At 41.2% G+C, this 19,492-nt stretch overlaps 1 protein-coding gene across 1 annotated transcript in view; it reads left to right on the top strand.

Annotated features, from left to right (window-relative positions):
* Positions 1 to 19,492, top strand: part of SCFD2 (sec1 family domain containing 2) — a 185,138-nt gene that overhangs the window by 157,772 nt on the left and 7,874 nt on the right. The window contains exons 6-7 of the mRNA XM_030450193.1: positions 13,522 to 13,667; positions 18,314 to 18,448. Coding sequence (XP_030306053.1) covers positions 13,522 to 13,667; positions 18,314 to 18,448 — 281 coding nt within the window. The remainder of the gene's footprint in view (positions 1 to 13,521; positions 13,668 to 18,313; positions 18,449 to 19,492) is intronic.

Raw genomic sequence — 19,492 nt, 5'->3', positions numbered from 1 at the left:
AATTTAGATATTTTCAATTTTTCTCTTGCTGAGCTGAACAAGACCATTTGGGGGGTTTTTCAGATAAAAATGGTTTCTTGTTTCTGTAGTCATTATCACAGATCTTGAAGCCTGTTCTAGTTTGAATTCAAGTGTCTCAAACACCAGTGACTGAAGTTGTTTCTGTTGCACTTTTATCATCTGTAGGACGGAACTACCATGTCTGTATCTCTACAGGAAGCTTCTTATCTGATGAGCTGCACATGCCTCATGCTGTGCTGGTAGCCCAAGGTCATCCCCAGATCCACTAATACCACCCAGATTTTTCTCTTCTTGTTGTTTTCTGCCACAAGGTCCCAGCTGACTGAGATATTTCCTTTTATTACTCACTAAGCTGGTGACTTTGGTGAGATTTGTCTCATTTTGCATTTCCATATTGGCATGCTGTGTCTTATTTCTGGTTTTTCAGATCTTAAGTCTTGTGTAGTGTTTCACATGCTTCCCACCTTCAACAATACCTCAGAATTTTGTCATCAGCAGTTTCAACATCACACTCCTACTTTTTGTAGGAAAGTCATTAATAAAAACAGTAACACCAGTTCTCTAGGAACAACACTTAAGTCTCTTCATCCATCCCAGGCCCAGCATCCTCAGCCTGCTCCTTACAGCTCTTTTACTACGTTCCAAACCAGATCTCCAGGTAGCATTGTATCATATATATTATTCAAATCTGAATAGACTTCATATATCAGATTTCTGTCAGCTGAACAGTCAGTTATCTCACCCAGAAAGATGTATGGTGAGCATAGTTCATCATCTGCATTTGTCATTTTTTGCCCACCTTCTTCATTCATTATAACACTTGCTTCTCCTTTTCAAAATCTGTTTGAATGTCATCCCTGTTTGAAATGGGAGTCACTTGCCATTTAGTTGCTTGTGTCATTTTTCCTTTTCCCTTACATTTCCATGTTGCATTTGCTGTTCTGCAGTTGCTCAGTCATTCGGGCTTCGATTGAACACAACCAGATCCATGCAGAGAAACTTGCAGACAACTCTGTGGGGGTTGTGTGTTTACAGCCTCTGTGACTCATATCAAATTTGCTCAACCTACAGCTGCAAATATGCTTTCTAAGCTGCCGGCTCTGCAAAAACAGTTTCAGATTTGAAAGCCAACCTGGGTCCATTTTGGCTTACCCGTGGGAGCTTTGGATCCTGTTGCTTTTCTGCTCAGTCAGGATGTTGGTTGGAGATGGCTTCATTCTGCTTTCATTCTGCTCCCTTTCACTACAGGATTTGGTCAAGGCAATTTTTGTGAAGACTTGACCCTAAATTTTGACTTTAGGGTACCACCCTGGGGACACTACGAAAAGGACTATGTAAAAAACCCCACATAAATAAAAGTAAAGAAACCCAAATATGTATAAAGTACTATATATACTAAAGACTCCTCACAAATGGACCACATTCCATTTATCGTTCTGAGGATAAGGCATAATCTAGCTGATAGCTCTGTGCTTTTTCCCTTCATAGTGTTGGCATAAGCAGAAAATAGGACAGTTTATTTATATCTGCAGAGTGTTTCTGACTTTGAATGTACTGGGAACTGATGGTAGCATCTATTCATAGTTGAGCAAAACATGTCTTATTATACTTGTCATAACTTTTCTGGTCTCCAGGTTAGTATTTTTTCAATCTCAGATTTGTATTACTTTAGCTTATTTCATGTTAATGACTTGGGACTTTTGTTGGAGTTATTTCACAGAATTTGATGTTGTCAGGAGAAACTTTCTAGAGCTTACCTATGGCTGGTCCAGATAAATTGCTTCCATGCACACTCTATGGCAAAGTAAGGCTTAGACCTAGCATTCTATCTGGTTGTTAATAATTTCTTTTGCATTAGGATTAATGATGCTTGGAATTCAGGGAGCATAGCAACTACACCACTTCTGGAGGATCTATGGCCTATTACTTATCTCTAACTGTCTGTGCTGTCACTCATTTTGCTCCACAGCCTGAAAGTGCTGAAATTAATGATTTTAGAAGATTGCTTAGAGATGTGTTTGGGGTATGGAGAACCCAGAATTTCCAGCACAGAGGTGCCCCCATGCTCACTGAGAAGCCATCAGAGACTGCAGGCAGTACATGGACATGGGTGTATTTTCTAGCAGCGAAGGGAGAGCTTTGTCATAACTGGAGTTTTATGTTAACACAGAGCAACTGAGAGACCAGATCTGGACACCAACATCGTGTGAGATTGTTGTACAGGCTGAATCTCAAGAAAGGTTTCAACACTGTTTTCCACCAAAGCAGAAGGAGTGCCAGAGAGCTGGCTGCTTGAATCATCTCCTTGACCATTCCATGATTTGTCCCTACAGTTTACTGATGGGCAGGAGATAAAGTCATGGCCCGAGGCTAAGACATTGAAGCTCTGAATGAACCCCCACTTGAGGTGGTTGCTAGTGTCACATCTATACCTTGGTGTATGATTGTATTCTGCATTTTGAGTTTGGTCTTGCCTAACTGTGGGAGCTGATGTTAAAAGTCAGGGCACCCTTGCCAATGCTTTTCCTTCTGAGTCATTTCTGTGCCCCAGGTACTGTTCTCAAAAAGTAAATCACAGTGTGCCTGAAGTTTAGTCACAGATGTGTGGAGAAACTCTTTATCAGTGCACCACATCAAACAACATTTTCATCTGAGATGGCAGTATAAAATAATCTCAGGCAAGGTGTTTGCCTTATTTTTATTTGTCTTGTGAAAATATATAGTGCTGGTTTTCAATGCCAACCAGCAGAGGACAGCTGATGACAAAAGTCCTTTGTGCCAGAGTCTCCCAGAAGTTAGCAAAGAAAGGGAAGCTTGCAGGGATTAGTTTTAACATCTCATTATTGCACAGTAACAAAACTTTGAAGAAGATACATGATACATAGAAAGAAAACTTTGATCAAAGATATATATGCAATGGGAGGAGCATGACTTGGAGTGGTGCTGGTTTCTTTTCAAAATTTTTTCTTTTTCAAAATTGCTGCATCTTAAAAATTAGGTGAACCCAAAAGGAAGTGGATATAGGAATCAGAAATGAGCTACACAGAGCAGCATTTATGTCTCCAAGTGTGCTGCCAGCTTATCAAGGAAAGGTGGAGACCAAGTTGGTTAGTAGCAAATGCATCAAAGAAGCACGTAACTGAATTTCTCAGACTTCTTTTTTTCTTCCTTTTTCTTAAATTGTTTTTTTAAATTTTATTGGCTTAATCCTAAACTTTTCTTTCACCAGTTTCACCAGTCCTTTGGCTAAAAGATTAAAAGTAGGGAAAATGAGACCAGTCTTCTGGTTTCAAGCATGAACTGTCTTGTTCTCTGAGTGCTTTGTACAAAACCCACACAGGCAAAATCAATTAACTGTTATGAATGCAGTCCTAATTAATTTAATTAGCAGTGAATGAGGGGAAGGTTTATTCAGATTCTTTGTTGAATTTGAACATAGGAGAAAAAGCTGTAGATGTGATTTTTCACAATGTTTACATTCACAACTATCCATCCTTGTGGAAATTTTACTTGTATGGGAATTTTTCCTTGAGATCAGTGGTCACAAGCTAGTGTAAGGATTTCAGGACTAAAATTAGTCAATATTTTCCTCTTCTTAAAGGACACTAGGTTATGGTAGGAGTCTCAGGAGTCTCCTCCTCTCCTCCACAGACTTCATTACATGTAGCACATATCCATGGAAGTGCATCGATGTCTACTGTCATTGGAGAACCTATTAGATATATTAATATGAATATTTCTATTGCAGTTATATGATTGCCATTGTAAAAGCAGCCTGCAAATGATAGTCCTTGGTGGCTGGGAGCACCATGACAATTCTGTGATCCTGTGGAGCCACAGCACCGCTGAGCTGCACTTGCCCAGTCCTGCAGTAGCCACAGATCAGCCTCATGGCAGAACTGCTGCTCTCAGGCATTTGGACTTGACTGGCTGCTTGCATTTGCTAATCTCTTTGTTTCCTAAACAAAACAAACCAATCCAGTTAATTTTATAATTGCTTGTCCTGTTTCATTCCTAGGCAGGAATGAAGGAAAATTTAAGACACAATTTAAGGGAAAAAAATCTCTGTGCTTTTGCCCTATACTTCAAGAATAAACCATGTTATCCTTGTTCTTTTGGCCACAATATATAAGCAAGTATTGAAAACTGACTACAGGATTGTGAGGGGGTTTTTGACTACAGGACCCAGGCATTTTCTGTCTGTTGTTTCTTCAAGCCTGTGTTAAAAGCTGTGTTTTCACCAATACATACAACATGCCCAGTTTGTTTTAAAGACAAAAAATATTAATTCTTAAGTGCTTAAGAAACATTCTAGTCCAACTCCATGAGCTGTTCAATTGTTTATTAGTTCAAATAGCACAATCATTTCTGAATTTAAACCAGAGTTTAACCCTAGTTCAACAAGGCACTTAAGCAATGGCCTAAATTCATCCCATCACACCTTTTAAGTTGAATATGTGTTTATGTTTCCTGCTAAACTGAGACCTCTGCCAGCATTTTTTTTTGTCTGTTGCACATACTATGAATTATGATCTGTTTCATGAATACAAGTTTATTCTGCTTAATGCTTTAGGTTATTTCTGCCATCTACACATGTGCTTGCAGCTTGTACTTCTGATGATTTTCTTCATTAAGTGATGCTTCCCATCTGCACTGTGCTTTCTAGTTAATAGGCAAGTAAAAGCATAAAAATGGGCATGAATATTATCATTTGCTGTTAGACATAGTCAGAAATCTGCTGTGTCTTGGTAGTGGCCATCTGCAGCACTGATGAGGAGGACAGGACAGCTTGGCACATGGTGTGGTTTGTTCATCCTTTGGAAACAAATAGTGCCACACTGATCCATCTTCACATAGCAGGTTTTTTAATCTGCACTTCCAGATCCTTTCCACAGCCTCACTTCTTTAATTTTGTTTTTCACCCTAAGTATGCTTTATGGAATCTATTTCTTATCTCTGGTATAACAGTAATTTCTATTTTAAAATGAACAGAAAGTGAGATAATTCACACGCTGCTTTCTTTCTAACTTGCTTTTTACTACTCTTCTTTCTGTCCATGCTCTCTACTTGGTTGCCCTTTTATTATCTGCAGATGTCTAGATGTTTGAACTAGGCTGTATTCTTTTGATCTCTGCAAAGGACAGTGCACACTATCAATTTGTTGTAAGAGCAGATGAACACAGGAAGACTTTTAAATCATTTGGTTAAGTCAGTGGTGCCTGCTTTCATAAAGAAAATCTTCTATTAAGTTTTTTTTTATGGGATGTTAATTCTCATTGAGATGTGAAATATTCCCAGAACAAGAAGAGTTGTCTTTTGAGACAGTATGGAAGCAGTAATTTCAAATGAAATAGTTCTACAGCCAGTGATGAAAAATATAAACAAACACTTAAACCAAAGCTGCAGAGAGAAATTTGCCAAGAGCTCTCCTGTTTTATTTCTGACTCCAAATGTAATACTTGTTTTGCATAGATATTTCCATTAGATTAATGAAGAGCAAGCTTCTCTGCAAAACATGTTTTTCCTAATCTTATCAGAGACATAGTGCTTATTTCAAATAACATAATCACCCCATGCTGTAGGCTAATCTGTCATCTACCTTTTTATCTAGACACAGAGCCTTCTAATATCAAATTCTGGTAAGGTGACAAACAGTACAGTTTGCTCTTGTACCAGAATTAATTTTTCCACAATTCATAGCTTCAGAAATGGAGTCAGGCATCCCAAGCCCACGGGTACAACATTGTGCTTTACAGATAGTATAGCAATTGTACAGACAGTTAGTTGTACAAACAGAGCCAGTTTTTCTGTGTATGTTCTGCAGAGAAAGATCTGAATCACAGTCATATCACATCAGATCATTTCTCCAGTAGATCAATGTAGTGACTCACCAGAGACAGGGTTTTGTCTGTGCAAGAAGATTGAGCTGGTAACACAAAGTGGATGCTCTGTGTGGATTAACCATGCTCTCTGCCATGATTACCCTTGGTTGTGTTGGAAGGGCTTGAGAGGGCTGTGCTTTGGGGTCATTTTATATCTGCCTGCAAACTATGGACATCTGTGCCTTGTGTACGCCCACTGCCCAGGTAGCACCCGTGTGACCCGCGGGGAGATGCACACACACAGGGTTTCCATACTGCCTGCTCACTGCTTGCTCACTGCCTGCTCACTGCCTCCTCATTGCCTCCTCACTGCCTCCCCACTGCCTGCTCACTGCCTCCTCACTGCCTCCTCACTGCCTGCTCACTGCCTGCTCACTGCCTCCTCACTGCCTCCTCATTGCCTCCTCATTGCCTCCTCACTGCCTCCCCACTGCCTCCTCACTGCCTCCCCACTGCCTCCTCACTGCCTCCTCACTGCCTGCTTCCCATTTCTCTCCCTGGTGTGCAGTGGATGCTAAACCTCTTACACTGGGAGAGTGCAAGTCTGCTTTCCTGCAGCTCCAGCCAGCCCCTTACTGGAGGTGTCCCTTGGCAAGACCAGAGCAGCAGAGAGATTTAATAATTAATTTACTTCATTTATGTGTATTTGTATGCTTGGTTCCACTGACAGTAGCAGGGCAAAATGGTGCCAGTGAGGACTAAGGGTTGTCATGGTACAAATGCAGAAATTTTCAGCATTCCAGTTTCTAACCACTGTTAGCATCAAACTATTAATAACAGTGTGGAATACTACTGGATTGGCATTTAGCTTTTTCATCAAATCTCTTCTGGAAAACATCCTTCTAGTATTTTGACTAATGCTTAAACCTTTTATAGTTAAATTTTAAGTTTAGAAGGTAAGCTATGCCATTATTTTAGAGGAAACTCTCTGAGCATAGTTGTGAATATAAAGCAAAAGGTACTTAAGAGACGTACCATAACTGCTAATTTGAATAAGGGAGGGAAAACAAGATTGCAATTATTATAATCTGTCATTATTATTACTATCATTAAGCAGAGCCCATTGAATGCAGCCCAAGTGCCTATTATACTTGTCAGTTTTCAAATTGCTTTTCACCTGCTACATAGCATACTGGGTGAAGAGGCCTTTTTGAACAGATAATTATACATAGCATTAAAATATCATTGTTTTTGTTATTCTGCTAAAAACAGTGTTTTGCTCTAGCAGCTGATAAACAGATTACATCTATTAGTTGTAATTGTGATCTAACATTTTTATACATTTATGTTTTTATATAAAGCTGCTTTTCCTACCACGAGCAGGAAAATACCATGGGTTCTGGCTTGGCTCAGAACTTAAATTAGGAAAAAAAGTGTCTCTTGGAGATTTCTCCGTTATCCTAATTCTTAGGTCCATGGGTTGAAACAATTCCATGCATTTTTAAAAATTGTAGGTAGGACAGCTGTTATCAGATGGAAGCATTTTCTAATCATGTCTGGACACCTTAACTTGGCAGTGTGAGGAACATACAATGAAATTGGACTGTGAATGCAAAAAATATGAATTATGTTCATTTATATTGTCCAAGCTCAAAAAAAAAAAGATGGAAAGATCAGGCAAATATATTGAAACACTTGTATCACTTCTGTGTTGTTTTAAAAGTACAATTCTTTGTAATCAACAGAAACAAGAAAAGTTTTCTAAAGATACAAACACTTACAGATCTTGCCCTATTTTCTGAGGTTCCCCTCTGAGGCTAAGTGGGTACAGTCTCTAGACTTCTATATGAGCTTCCTCCCTACTCTGCTGCTCTGTGTGGAGACAAAATGGGCTTTTGGGATGTTTGTTTATGAAGGGCTTTAAACACAGTTGCTTAGGAACACTTTTCTTTGTATATGATTTTCTTCAGCTCAGTGTGAAGTGCTGGATTATTTGCACCACCTGAGCTTAAGCGAGGCCATAGCCTGAATCAAGGCTCGGCTGGCTCCAGGTGGTCTCTCACACAACAGCAACTTGCAGATGCTTGGAGAAAGAAAGGCAGAAGCAGGGCTTTTAGCTCCTGAGTAGCTGAGTTAAGAAGGGCAGTGTCAGGGTGCCACCTCTGCCCTCCCTGCTGCCTGTTCTGAAGGAGAAGAGCAGGAGCACTGCACACCTGCATCATCCCCTCTCTTCTGGTGCACACTGGCCAAGGAGGCTTTGCTGTCCTGGTAGCACCCACTGCCAGCTGAACATCATCCTTGGTCCCTTTTCACCACGAATGGTTTGTCCTTCATGTGCACAGTATCTCTTGAAGTAGCTGTCAGAGTAAGTGAGAGGGTGAAACTTCTCAGTCTCACTAACAGATGTGGGCTGATGTGTGAATTGCAAGAAAGTCCTTGATGGCAGCAAAAATGTGTCCTTGCCAAAGTGCAGCCAGAGGACAAAAGGAAGGTTGCTGAAGATAACTTGGGAAAGACTGAGAATGTCTGATTATGTAAGACCTAGGATTTTGTGTTACTAAAGCTGTATATCATTTAGTAAAACCTGGAGCTTTGCTTAGTTCTTGCAAGAAGATTATTGGGAGGCCTTGGTGCACTTACAGAGCATTTACCATAGCTTTATTAGCATGTGGAGTTTTAATTAAGATATGGACTACTTGAGGGAGTAACTGAATGGTTCCCTAATGAATTTGCTACATTAATTTCCTTCAGAAAACACATCTGATCCTAACTTAAATTCCTTCTGTAATTAATTTATGTAATTTATTCTAGTAAGTGCTGTAGTTTTTCCCTGTAATTGTTCACTGAATTGACAGGTTTAATTTTATGTAACATGAGAGCCTGCAGTACTGAGTTTGCAGTGCTTCATAATAGTTGACATGACATGTTGTGCTGTTGGATTCTGGCAAGAAAAAGGCAATAAAATATTCATGTAAAATAGAAATGTCCAAGTGACAGATACTATGACCAAAATTTAAAAAGAAAAAATTATACAAAGGTAGGTTGTAAATCCATCTAATCATGTAAGTGGCCAGATTTTTATGTGTGCAACTTCAGAGCTTGATATCCAGCAAAGTACTTTGCCATACAGGCTGGGCATGCCTCGCACACCCAAGAGCCATTTCCAGAAGAGGTTCCTATACTTAAGGCTAGAAATGAGCTCTAAATAAACCACTGGTTCTTGCACCCTTCTCCAGTGAGCTACAGAGCTTGCAGGATATGTCCCTATATAGTAAACATCCAGTCTGAGCTGAACTGCCTGTGGAGACATAAACGTGCAATCCCTGGATGCTCAGCACTGCCAGAGTTCAGACACTTAAAGCTGAAGCAGAGATTTAGGCTTCTAAGTTTAGTTACTCTTAAAAAAATAAAATCCTTGGATTTTCTCTCAAATGGGAAGTGTTCATTGTGATTAAAATAAACTACAGGTTGCACCTTTGCTGTCCACAATACTGACTTCTGGGGTTTCCTTGGCAGTGGATGAGAGCCTCCCTCCTCCCATCACAGACACCACATCCATACCATCACTTCTGCTGCCTGGTGCGGGTGACTGCCCCGGGGGGTCCATGCACACTGCTGTATTTTCATTTTCCACATACCAGTCAGATCATAAATTACATTTCTAGAAACATGGAACTGCCCTTCTCTGTTTTGTGGCTTTTCAGATAATCCCTTTGTTTTCTTCTGAAGTTTCAGACTTCAGATGGAGCCCTACAACAACCCTGTTGCTGATAACTGAGGGAGAGAATCATTCTGGTTTGATCTTTAACATCATATACATTTCCCCTCCTTTTTCTAATGTTCTTTGCTTTCCCGCTCCTCTGTCTTTATTCTTTCTCCTGATCATGTTTGCAGTCTGTTACTCAGTGCTATGTGGACTGGCAGAAGAGCTGGTCAAGCCTAGGGCTGGGAAATCCCAGGTTCCTGCCCTGGCTTTGATGCTGATCTCTTGGACACCTCAGGGGAATTGTGGCCTCTTTACCTCCGGTGCCCAGTAACTTGCCTCTCCCAAGGAAGGCTGTGGGGATGGAGTGGTGTTGCAGCAGTGTGGTCCAAGCTGAGTTCAGCCTCCCAGGCACAGTGAAGGGCTGAGGGTGAATAAAGGGGTTGAACTGGGAGAACAGCTTAAAAATCTGCTGTGGTTGGTGGTAGGAGATGGGGCAAGAGCATCCTGAAGCTGTGGGCAGGGACAGATGATCTCTGCACCTCTGCACCTGCCCCTGCCCCAGCTGATGAGCTCCTGCCCCTCTGTGCCAGCAGCACTGACACTGCTTGGCCAGGCCTTCAGCAAAATGGACCTGTTATTCTTTTTAATAACTTCCGTATATTTTTACACAAAGTACCTGTTTTCTTGGTATTTTAATTCCCCTTTGAACACCAAATCCCATTTTGAAAATTCTTTCAGCTCTCCCCTATTTCTTTTTGCCCTTCTTTTCCTCTAACCCAATCCCCAGCACCCAAGTCACTTGCTAATGTCAGACCAGCAAGCCCAGTTTCAAACTCAGCCCAGGGTTGGTGTGGCCTTCAGCATTTCACAGGTTGCCCAGAGGTTTGCTCCTCACTGAGGGCTACCAGCAGCACAGACAGGGCTGCCCCAGCCAGAGCTGGGCATGCTCTGGATGCTCTCTTCCCGTGGGCTGGGGAAAGCACCTCTCTTCTGTAATCCCCTAAATTAAAGTGATACCATGATTTTTCAAGGTTCATGTTTCCATTCCATTTCATTTGTTATTATTCCTTTCCATGATTTTTCACCTTCTGCTGATGTTGCTGCTGGGCAGCAATAGCTGTCTTGTAATCCAGCTTCTCCTTCATTGTCACACATTGTCACACTCACTTCCCTTTTAGATGCAACAGAGCATATAATTTAATAAGAATCAAATTTAAGAATAAAGTCTGAAATGCATGACAGAATCCATCAGGAAGAAATGTAGGAAAAAAACCCGATTTTGGTTTTTACACATTTTTTTTCCCCTTACAAAAAACCAGCTGTGGTCTGTGTAACCATATGCATTTGTGTACCTGCTTTTTTCATAGCAATCTCAATGCATGAATATATCAAAACTATTATAAAACATATGGCTATGGGTATACATATGCATGCTTTTTGATTTATTGGCTAGAAAGAGGGCCCCCATTGTTATACCATTAGCTAAAGTATAAAAATGGAAGATTTCATTGGTTTAATATCATAATTCTGTATTTTGAGTTCTGACCCTCAAGGCACCCTGTGTCTCTGTTTTTTCTCTGTATTTCTCTGACAAGCAAATGAACTGTAGTAAAACAGCTTCCATATTGCAATCCCAATGCTGAGGTTTCTGTTCTTTGCACTACCAATTTTCTGGTTTAACCCAAGCTACACTGTCTGCTTCTAAAATGGCTTGGCTACTCTGCCAGCTCCATTCCAGGGTTTGCAGGTTTGCAAATAAATGTTGGTTTATTTCTGTAAATGGGTTCTAGAGATCCTAAGGTAGAGGGATCCTAAGGTAGAGAGAAACTTAAGTAAATACAAATAAAACAGAGTAAAGTGGCACACCTTCAGTTTTCCTAAATTTTAATTTTGTACAAAAGTGCCTTTCAGTGATGTCTCAGAAGTATCAAAGTCCCTCACAAATAATACTGCTTTACAGAAATGATGCCTGGATCACACACCAAAGGCACAGTGAGAAGTTTAATGATAGACAAGTCTGAAATTCTAATTTGTTGCATTCAGGGAGGGAATAATCCATCACACACCATTGTATAATTCCACATCTCTTGGGTTCATTATGTCAGTGTCCTTTTCTTAGAGTATCTTCCTTTCAGAACAACTAGTCTAATTGGGTTTCTGGGTTGCTCCAGACTGTAGAGAAGAGCATCTCTGCTCTCCTCTTTTCAAGCTTCTTGTGAAAATGGATAATTTCTGACACTAATGGTTATGCAGATGGCTAGCTTAAGAGGAGGTGTGCTCTCTCCAATGAAAAAGTCCAAAAGTAGGGCAAAAATTAAGGCTATTGGTCTCATCCTGTTAGGCACTGGATGCAGATCCTGGTACTCAGATTCCACTCAAATTTAGCACAAGTGACTGGAAGCAAAACAGAAGCAGTCAGTGACTGCTTTAGTCCCATATGGGTTAACAGTGATTTTCCTTTTTCCACAACTGGGGCTTTTTGGAGTCTGGAAGGGAAGCAATATCCCCTAATTGAATTTAAATACCTTTTTTTCCATATATAAGAGGACCTGGGATTCAAAGGAATTCATTCAGCATGCTCTCCTAATGCCATTTAACTTCTCATGAAAAAACAGTAACAGGAAAGGTTGTTTTAATTAGCACATGAGCTGTGCAGCACCTAATGTATTCCACCTCTTCATTGTTGTAAAAGGAGCAGATTTTTTTGGTAGCATGAAGCAGGCAGAGAGGAGGGATTGTGTTCTGCTCTCCATATGGGCACACAGCCCCATTCACAGGGAAGGTGTGAACGGGAGGTGATTTGTAGCTGCCTGCCATTCTACAGCACAAACTTCTGTAATTCTCCAGGCTGGAGAGAAACCTGGCTTCCCACTACAAACTTCCTGCAGTGTGACAGCTACCCAGCAGCCTTTGGAGAACCTGATATTTTTGTTATTGAGCTCAGAAAAAGGATGGCGAAGAAAACTTATTTTATAATATGCATTTAAAAATAGAAGAGCTGGATGTCTGGCTGGAAAAAGAGCCATGACTTCCCTAGACATCTGATATTTCATAATCAGAAGTCCCAAGGAAGTCACATTTTTAAAAAATATTTGAAAGTACACTTCTTTTTCCTCCATCTGGTCAGCCTTAAAATGGTGCCAAATGAGCTTTAGCTCCCAGTGCCCCTTTGCTCCAAACTGGGTCCAGCACCATGCTCTCCCATGGAGACTGGAAGCACATACTGAGCTACAGCACTGAGAGACATTTGGGTCCGCTGGGAGGCACAGCTGAACATGGAGGTGATGAGCTGCTGGCACACTGCACAGCAAGCCAGGGCTCTCGTTCTGGTTCAGGGGCCTGTTGAGCAGATGGTGAAGGTGTCTGATCTCATGGCCTCCTCCACATGTCTGTCAGCACGGGCTGTAAAGCAAAGCCCAAGCTCAGGCAGCATTTCTCTGGCAAAGAGGCTCCAGCAATGAGTGATGTTATGAAGGCTGGACTCTGCTGAGACACGACTGACCCAGTAACAAAAGCAAAGGGGATGGACTGGTCCAGGCAAGGTGAAAAGCATCTTGGGGGCTTCCTGCCATGAAGTCAGCCTGTATCCTCTGGAAACTGCCCTGCACTTCCAGAAGTGGGAGGTGACAAGATGGTTTGAAATTTCTTGGTCAAAAGGCTCTTGTTAAAATAAAAAGAGAGAAAGAAAAGTATTGCCAACAGGAGAAGGAAACCAATGACCTTTCTGTATGATTTAGGTTATAAATGTGGTTAGAGAGGTGCTTTCCTTGCTGTCTAGGTTTTATGCCTACTTGCTTAGCTACAGAGACTCATGCCATGCTGAGGACATGCTGCCTAACAAGCCCGAGTTTCCAGCTAACATGATGAAACTAATAATAATATTCCCTCCCAGTTGTCCTTCTGCTACTGCTTATTATCAAAACACTTGAGAGTTTTTCACTCACTCAGCTCCCTGTTTCTTTATTTCTTTAGGCTGTGACTCATTGCTGAACGTGACATCTCAGAAAGCCACAGATGCAGTGGACGATGTATTTCAGTCCCTCAGGGATCTCTCAAGAGCTCGAGCACACATGAAACAGTTTAATTCCATACATAATAAGGGCAGTAACACCCACCAGGCAAGTGGATCTTTTTTTTCCCTGTGTATGTTATTTCTCTAGCATGCTGTCAAAATTACAGCTCTAATTTTGATGATGTGCTAATCCTGCATACATTCTGCCCATGTGGAAAACATTTAAGTACAGATTTTATAATTGACCTAATCATCAAGGGCTTCCTCAAGTTCATCATCCAACCTCAGGGATATCCTTATCAACATGGGTTAGGAACTGGCTGGAGGGCCGGGCCCAGAGAGTGGTGCTGAACGGGGCTGCATCCAGTTGGCGGCCGGTCACTAGTGGTGTCCCCCAGGGATCAGTGTTGGGCCCAGTTCTGTTCAACATCTTCATTGATGATTTAGATGAGGGGATTGAGTCCATCATCAGCAAATTCGCAGACGACACTAAGCTGGGGGGGAGTGTTGATCAACTAGAAGGCAGGAGGGCTCTGCAGAGGGACCTGGACAGACTGGAGAGTTGGGCTGATTCCAACAGGATGAGGTTTAACACGGCCAAGTGCCGGGTCCTGCACTTTGGCCACAACAACCCCATGCAGCGCTACAGGCTGGGGACAGAGTGGCTGGAGAGCAGCCAGGCAGAAAAGGACCTGGGAGTCTGGATCGACAAGAAGCTGAACATGAGCCAGCAGTGTGCCCAGGTGGCCAAGAAAGCCAATGGCATCCTGGCCTGTATCCGGAACAGCATTGCCAGCAGGTCCAAGGAAGTGATTCTGCCCCTGTACTCAGCCCTCGTGAGGCCACACCTTGAGTACTGTGTCCAGTTCTGGGCCCCCCAGTTCAGGAAGGATATCGAGGTTCTGGAGCAGGTCCCAAAGGAGGGCAACCAGGCTGGTGAAGGGACTCGAGCATAGACCCTACGAGGAGAGGCTGAGAGAACTGGGGTTGTTCAGCCTAAAGAAGAGGCGGCTCAGGGGAGACCTCATCGCTCTCTACAACTACCTGAAAGGAGGGTGTAGCCAGGTGGGGGTTGGGCTCTTTTACCAAACAACTTTCAACAAGACAAGAGGGCATGGACTTAAGTTGTGCCAGGGGAAGTTTAGATTAGATATTAGAAAGAATTTCTTTACGGAAAGAGTGATCCATCATTGGAATGGGCTGCCCAGGGAAGTAGTGGATTCTCCGTCCCTGGAGATATTTAAAAAAAGACTGGATGTGGCACTCAGTGCCATGGTCTAGCAACCGCAACGGTGGTTCAAGGGTTGGACTCGATGATCTCTGAGGTCCCTTCCAACCCAGCCAATTCTATGATTCTATGATTCTATGAACATCAACAAAGAATTATCTGAGGAATAAATTTGGGATTTTCTGTGCATCACTGCCATTTGGCAAAAAGGTCATTTAAAAGCAGTGCTAGGTAAAGACAGTGGTGGACTAACAGCTCCCATGGCATACGAAATAGGATGCCTGCATCCATGCAGCAACTGCATCTCTGTGTATTTTCTCTCCCATTTCTGTGTGAGAGGTGGTCCCTCTTATAAATAGGTGAAAAATGCAGCTCTTTTTTCTGCAATGCAAACACATGAACCTATATTGTTATAGGTCATCAGGACTAATATACAGTGGTTCACTCTCTCTCTCAATCTCCCCCAAAGTGTTGGGTGTTTTTCAGTTAAAAGTAGGGTTTTACAGTAGAAAGCACACAGAGTGATTTAGAGAGAGAATGTAAAAGATTAGAGCCTTGAGCTAGAAAAAAATCATTCACCAGTGTGCTGTGGACCAACAAAGGGATGTAGTTCAAATTAAGCAATGTTTTTTTATCCACAGGAATTGTGAGTGTTGAGAAATGTTGCTGGAAAGCTAAGGTGGAGAAAACCTATTACAGAAATTTCCTGGCACTTAGGAGCAGCTGGGTGTCTGAAATGGGAAAAATTGTTAAACGTTTAATACAGTTCAGTGGGGGGGCAGTTGAATGATAAAAAAATTACTGTCTAAAAGTTTTCTGGAAGCATAATCAGCATCATTGCAACATCAGCATCATTGGATGTAACCTGCCTTGCTTACTTAGGGCTAAGCGCTACACTTTAACAAGGGATGTATTAATACCTTGCAGCCCCTGATCTGGCCATGAGATGAGTTTAAATGCTTTAACAGGACCAGCCTCCTGCTGAGAGCAGTTATGGAGGTTCAGAGCAGCAGAAATAAGCAGGCAGTACAGGGGTTTTTTCCATCTTACGTGCAGCTCTCTACAAATAGGCCTCTGTTTTGACTGGCAGGTGTTAGAATATGGGTTGCATGTGATCACTTTTGCTCCTCTGAATATGTAGTGCCCTTCCTCTGGCTGTACGCTCCCTGCCTGGCTTAGTGCTATGGGAATGGGTTTAACCTACAGCTGCTTCTCTGCTTTCTCTGTGAGGAGCTGGGAAGCCTTCGTTTCTTGTTAAGACTCAAAAAAGTTTTCTATAGGTGAGTGGGAGTTGGATAGCCTTTTAGAAGGACTTTTTCTAGTATTGAAGTTAATGTCTTACATAAAATATTGAATTAATATTTTCTTCAGCTTTTCAAACCTCTTCACGTAGTGACCATGCAAGATGAGAGTATTTATTTTGCTGGTACTGTAACTACTGTTCTTTTCCATTCATCTTGATCTCAAGTGTATTCCTCCTTTCCTCCTTCCACCTCTCCCTCTACTTTTCATTTCTCTTTCTTTCCCATTTTCTCTCTCATTTTCTCCTTATAATCTTTTCTGAGGGATATCCCATAGCCATTGATGCTCTTGACAATGATTTTAAACACAGTTTGTACCCTGCCAAAATTTAAAGTTGGTAAAAGTTTCATTGTATGAGTTATAAGTTAATGTGGCTATTGGGCATTGTATAAAAAATAAAGTAAAAACTCCCTAAAAATATAACAGACAAATTTCAAGTCATAAAAGATTTTGAAAATACTTGAAATGATCACAGCTAAAAGAAGGTAAGTGATCACTGTATCTGCCTTTTGTATCTGTGCTGAATTGGATCATTTTGAAGTGCACTGAAGTTTTGGTGCTGAAAGTTTAGACATGCAAAATCATAGCACTTTTTTATCATATTTTTAGTACATAGTTTTGTTTTAAGTCAGATAGTTTTTCTTTGATTTCAAACAGTAAGTCTCTGTTTAACTGATTTGATTTCTACTCCAAAAATATTTCATTCCTAATGTCTTGCTATTTGTCATAAATGAAGATACTAAACAGATTTTTATACATAGAACTTCATGCCCGCATGTGTATTTTCAAACAGTTGTTTATTATGTGACTACATTTGACACAAATCTTGGCTTGTTCTCCTAAAAGGTCCTGCAGCTCGTGTCTGCTGTAAGTTGCTCTGTTGGCTCAATTAAAATTTATGTACATATTGTGAGAAGAACTAGATGAATTGTATAAATCTTTGTTGACAGAATTGTATTTAAAAACTGTAAGCTTTATTTCTCACTGAAAAGTGTTGGATGAAAAACACTTCTTTAATTACTCCAGAAAATTTTAGTTTCAAGCCAAGTGGCTTGCTTTTTATTTTCCATCCATTTTCATGTTTATCTTACGTGATGTCTCTTGTAGATACCATCTTTACAAAACGAATGATGTTACAACTGATTCCCGTAAAAAAATCTAGGGGATGATGTGTTCCTGGACTAGTCCCAAAGGAAAACAAGTGTGCTAATTTGAAAGCTGGCATTTGTTTCACTTCCTGAAATGATTGTGGTTCCATTGCAGCTTGGCAAAGCAGCAAAACAAAACTCAAAAAAAAAACCAAAAAAGCAGCTAAGCACAACTCCATCTGCAAACCAAGGTTGAATTTTTGCTGAAGAGCATCCCTCCACCTCCACAAGTCCCTAAAATTTTTATCTTGCAAACTTTTTCAGGACAGCAGAGTGGATTAAGCTTTGTGAAGGCAATGTGGAAATTTCAGGGTTACTAATTAATATTCAGGACAGACTTGTGGGCCCTGAAGAGGAGGGAGTGTCAAGCTTCAGGATTCTGACCATTTGTGCCTTCACATGTTCCACTTTTCCTGGTCCCTAGCTTCTCAGAAGCTCTGACATGCACAGTATTAGTGGGTGGTTTTGGCCCATTTTTCTTGCAGTTTTCCACAGGTGGGAGTATAATGTAGCATGCCCTAGCTGTAGAAGCAGAAGGACAAACAGGGGCTTCTTAGCTCTGCCTTCCCATGAGGGACAAACAGACAGGTTTGCCACCTTCTGACATCCAGGCTTCAGTGCTGACATGAGAACTGTGGGAAGGCAGGAGTGTCAGTAAGCAGCCCCTCCTGTTTAAATCCCTGTTTAAGTGTTTGTAAAATCTTTTCAAAGGGAATGGGATCTTCTGAGTTCATGATGGCCAACTGAGTGTCATCCCTATTTTTATCCTTTTCTGTACAACCTCCAAAAAGATTCCAGGGAAACTAGAAGCCCCCTTTCTTCCTTTACTCAAATAATACACATGGGGCAGAGTAAGTGCATGGTCATTTTCCTCTTTTCAGTTTGATGCTGTGCTGGTGCACACCATTTGCAGACATCACAAAAAACATTAGTGCTTTGATAATTTTTTAACTCTCTGAATAGTTTCCTGTCTTGGATGATTATTTTTGTTACTTTTAATAGAAATGAAACATTTAGAAGAGCAGTTACACCAAGTCTACACAGTTTTACTCACAGTGTGTTCTTTTTGTGCAGGCTTCTTACAAACCACTGCTGAAACAGGTAGTGGAAGAGATCTGTAATCCTGATCGACCAGATCCTATTGATATTGAACACATGTCGTCAGGCCTCACTGATCTCCTTAAAACTGGATTCAGCATGTTCATGAAGGTAAACCAGGCTTCCCAAGATTTTCCTGAGGTCATAGCATCATATGGCAGTAGCAGATGTTATGTATTTGCATTGACATTGTTCAGCAGAACAGTTAAATCCTTGCAGGAGGGCTGGGAACAGCTTGAGGCACGTATTGCAGGTACAGTACAAATAAGCAGCACCTGCTGAACAACAGGAAGGGAGCAGACTGAACATCTAAATAAGGGTGATGCTGGACACCTAAATAAGGATGATATGTCTGGGAGGGTGGAATGTGGCCTTGCTAAGGGTAAGTATTATCCCACACAGCTTTTGGAGCTCTTCAGAGACATCCAACAAGCAAATTGGTGAGTGCCAGTCATGTAACCTACATGAAATTCAAAAAAACATTCCACAGGGCACCTCATTAAAGGTTTTTAAGGACACTGAGCAGCCTTGAGATGGGAGAGAAGTATATGTGTGCCATCAGGCCTCCCAGGGAGGGAAGGTTGTCAGAGAAGCTCCATATTTAGTGACTTTTCTATAACTTGATAAGGTTCAACTTGCAGTGGGAATGAAGGAAGCCTATTAGTCATAAATTGCCTTTTGAATGCTCTTGGCATGTTTTAAGACAATCTTCCTACAAGAACTTACTCTGCTTTACAAATTAGCCATTGTTAAGTGTTCATTAAATGTCTACAGAGATGAAGTGTGGAGTAGCACGCATGCTGTACATTCAGCTCTGTCACTGCATATCCTGAGTTCTTTATTGAAGAGTAGTATGAAAGAGTACAAAGTGTATTATAGGAATATGTTCCTTTAAGCACCCACATTTCTGCTAGTAAAAAAATATCCTACTGCAAGGAATATATAACAGATGAGCAAGTGAAATTTATGTAGGATGAATATTTAATAGGCATCATCACATACCTCATTTATGCTTGCTCGTTTCGTTGGTAGCCTGGTTTGCTGGCAAGTGCTCACTTATTACTTAAATGAGTTTCTGACCAACCTGTACTTCTCACACCAGAGGATCTTCTCCACTTACTGCACCATCAGCACTGTAATTATTTCATGAGCTTA

This window comes from Calypte anna, chromosome 4A (genome assembly GCF_003957555.1).
Source record: "Calypte anna isolate BGI_N300 chromosome 4A, bCalAnn1_v1.p, whole genome shotgun sequence".
In the NCBI taxonomy this organism is placed as follows: domain Eukaryota; kingdom Metazoa; phylum Chordata; class Aves; order Apodiformes; family Trochilidae; genus Calypte; species Calypte anna.
This window is presented reverse-complemented; position numbering and strand designations above follow the sequence as displayed.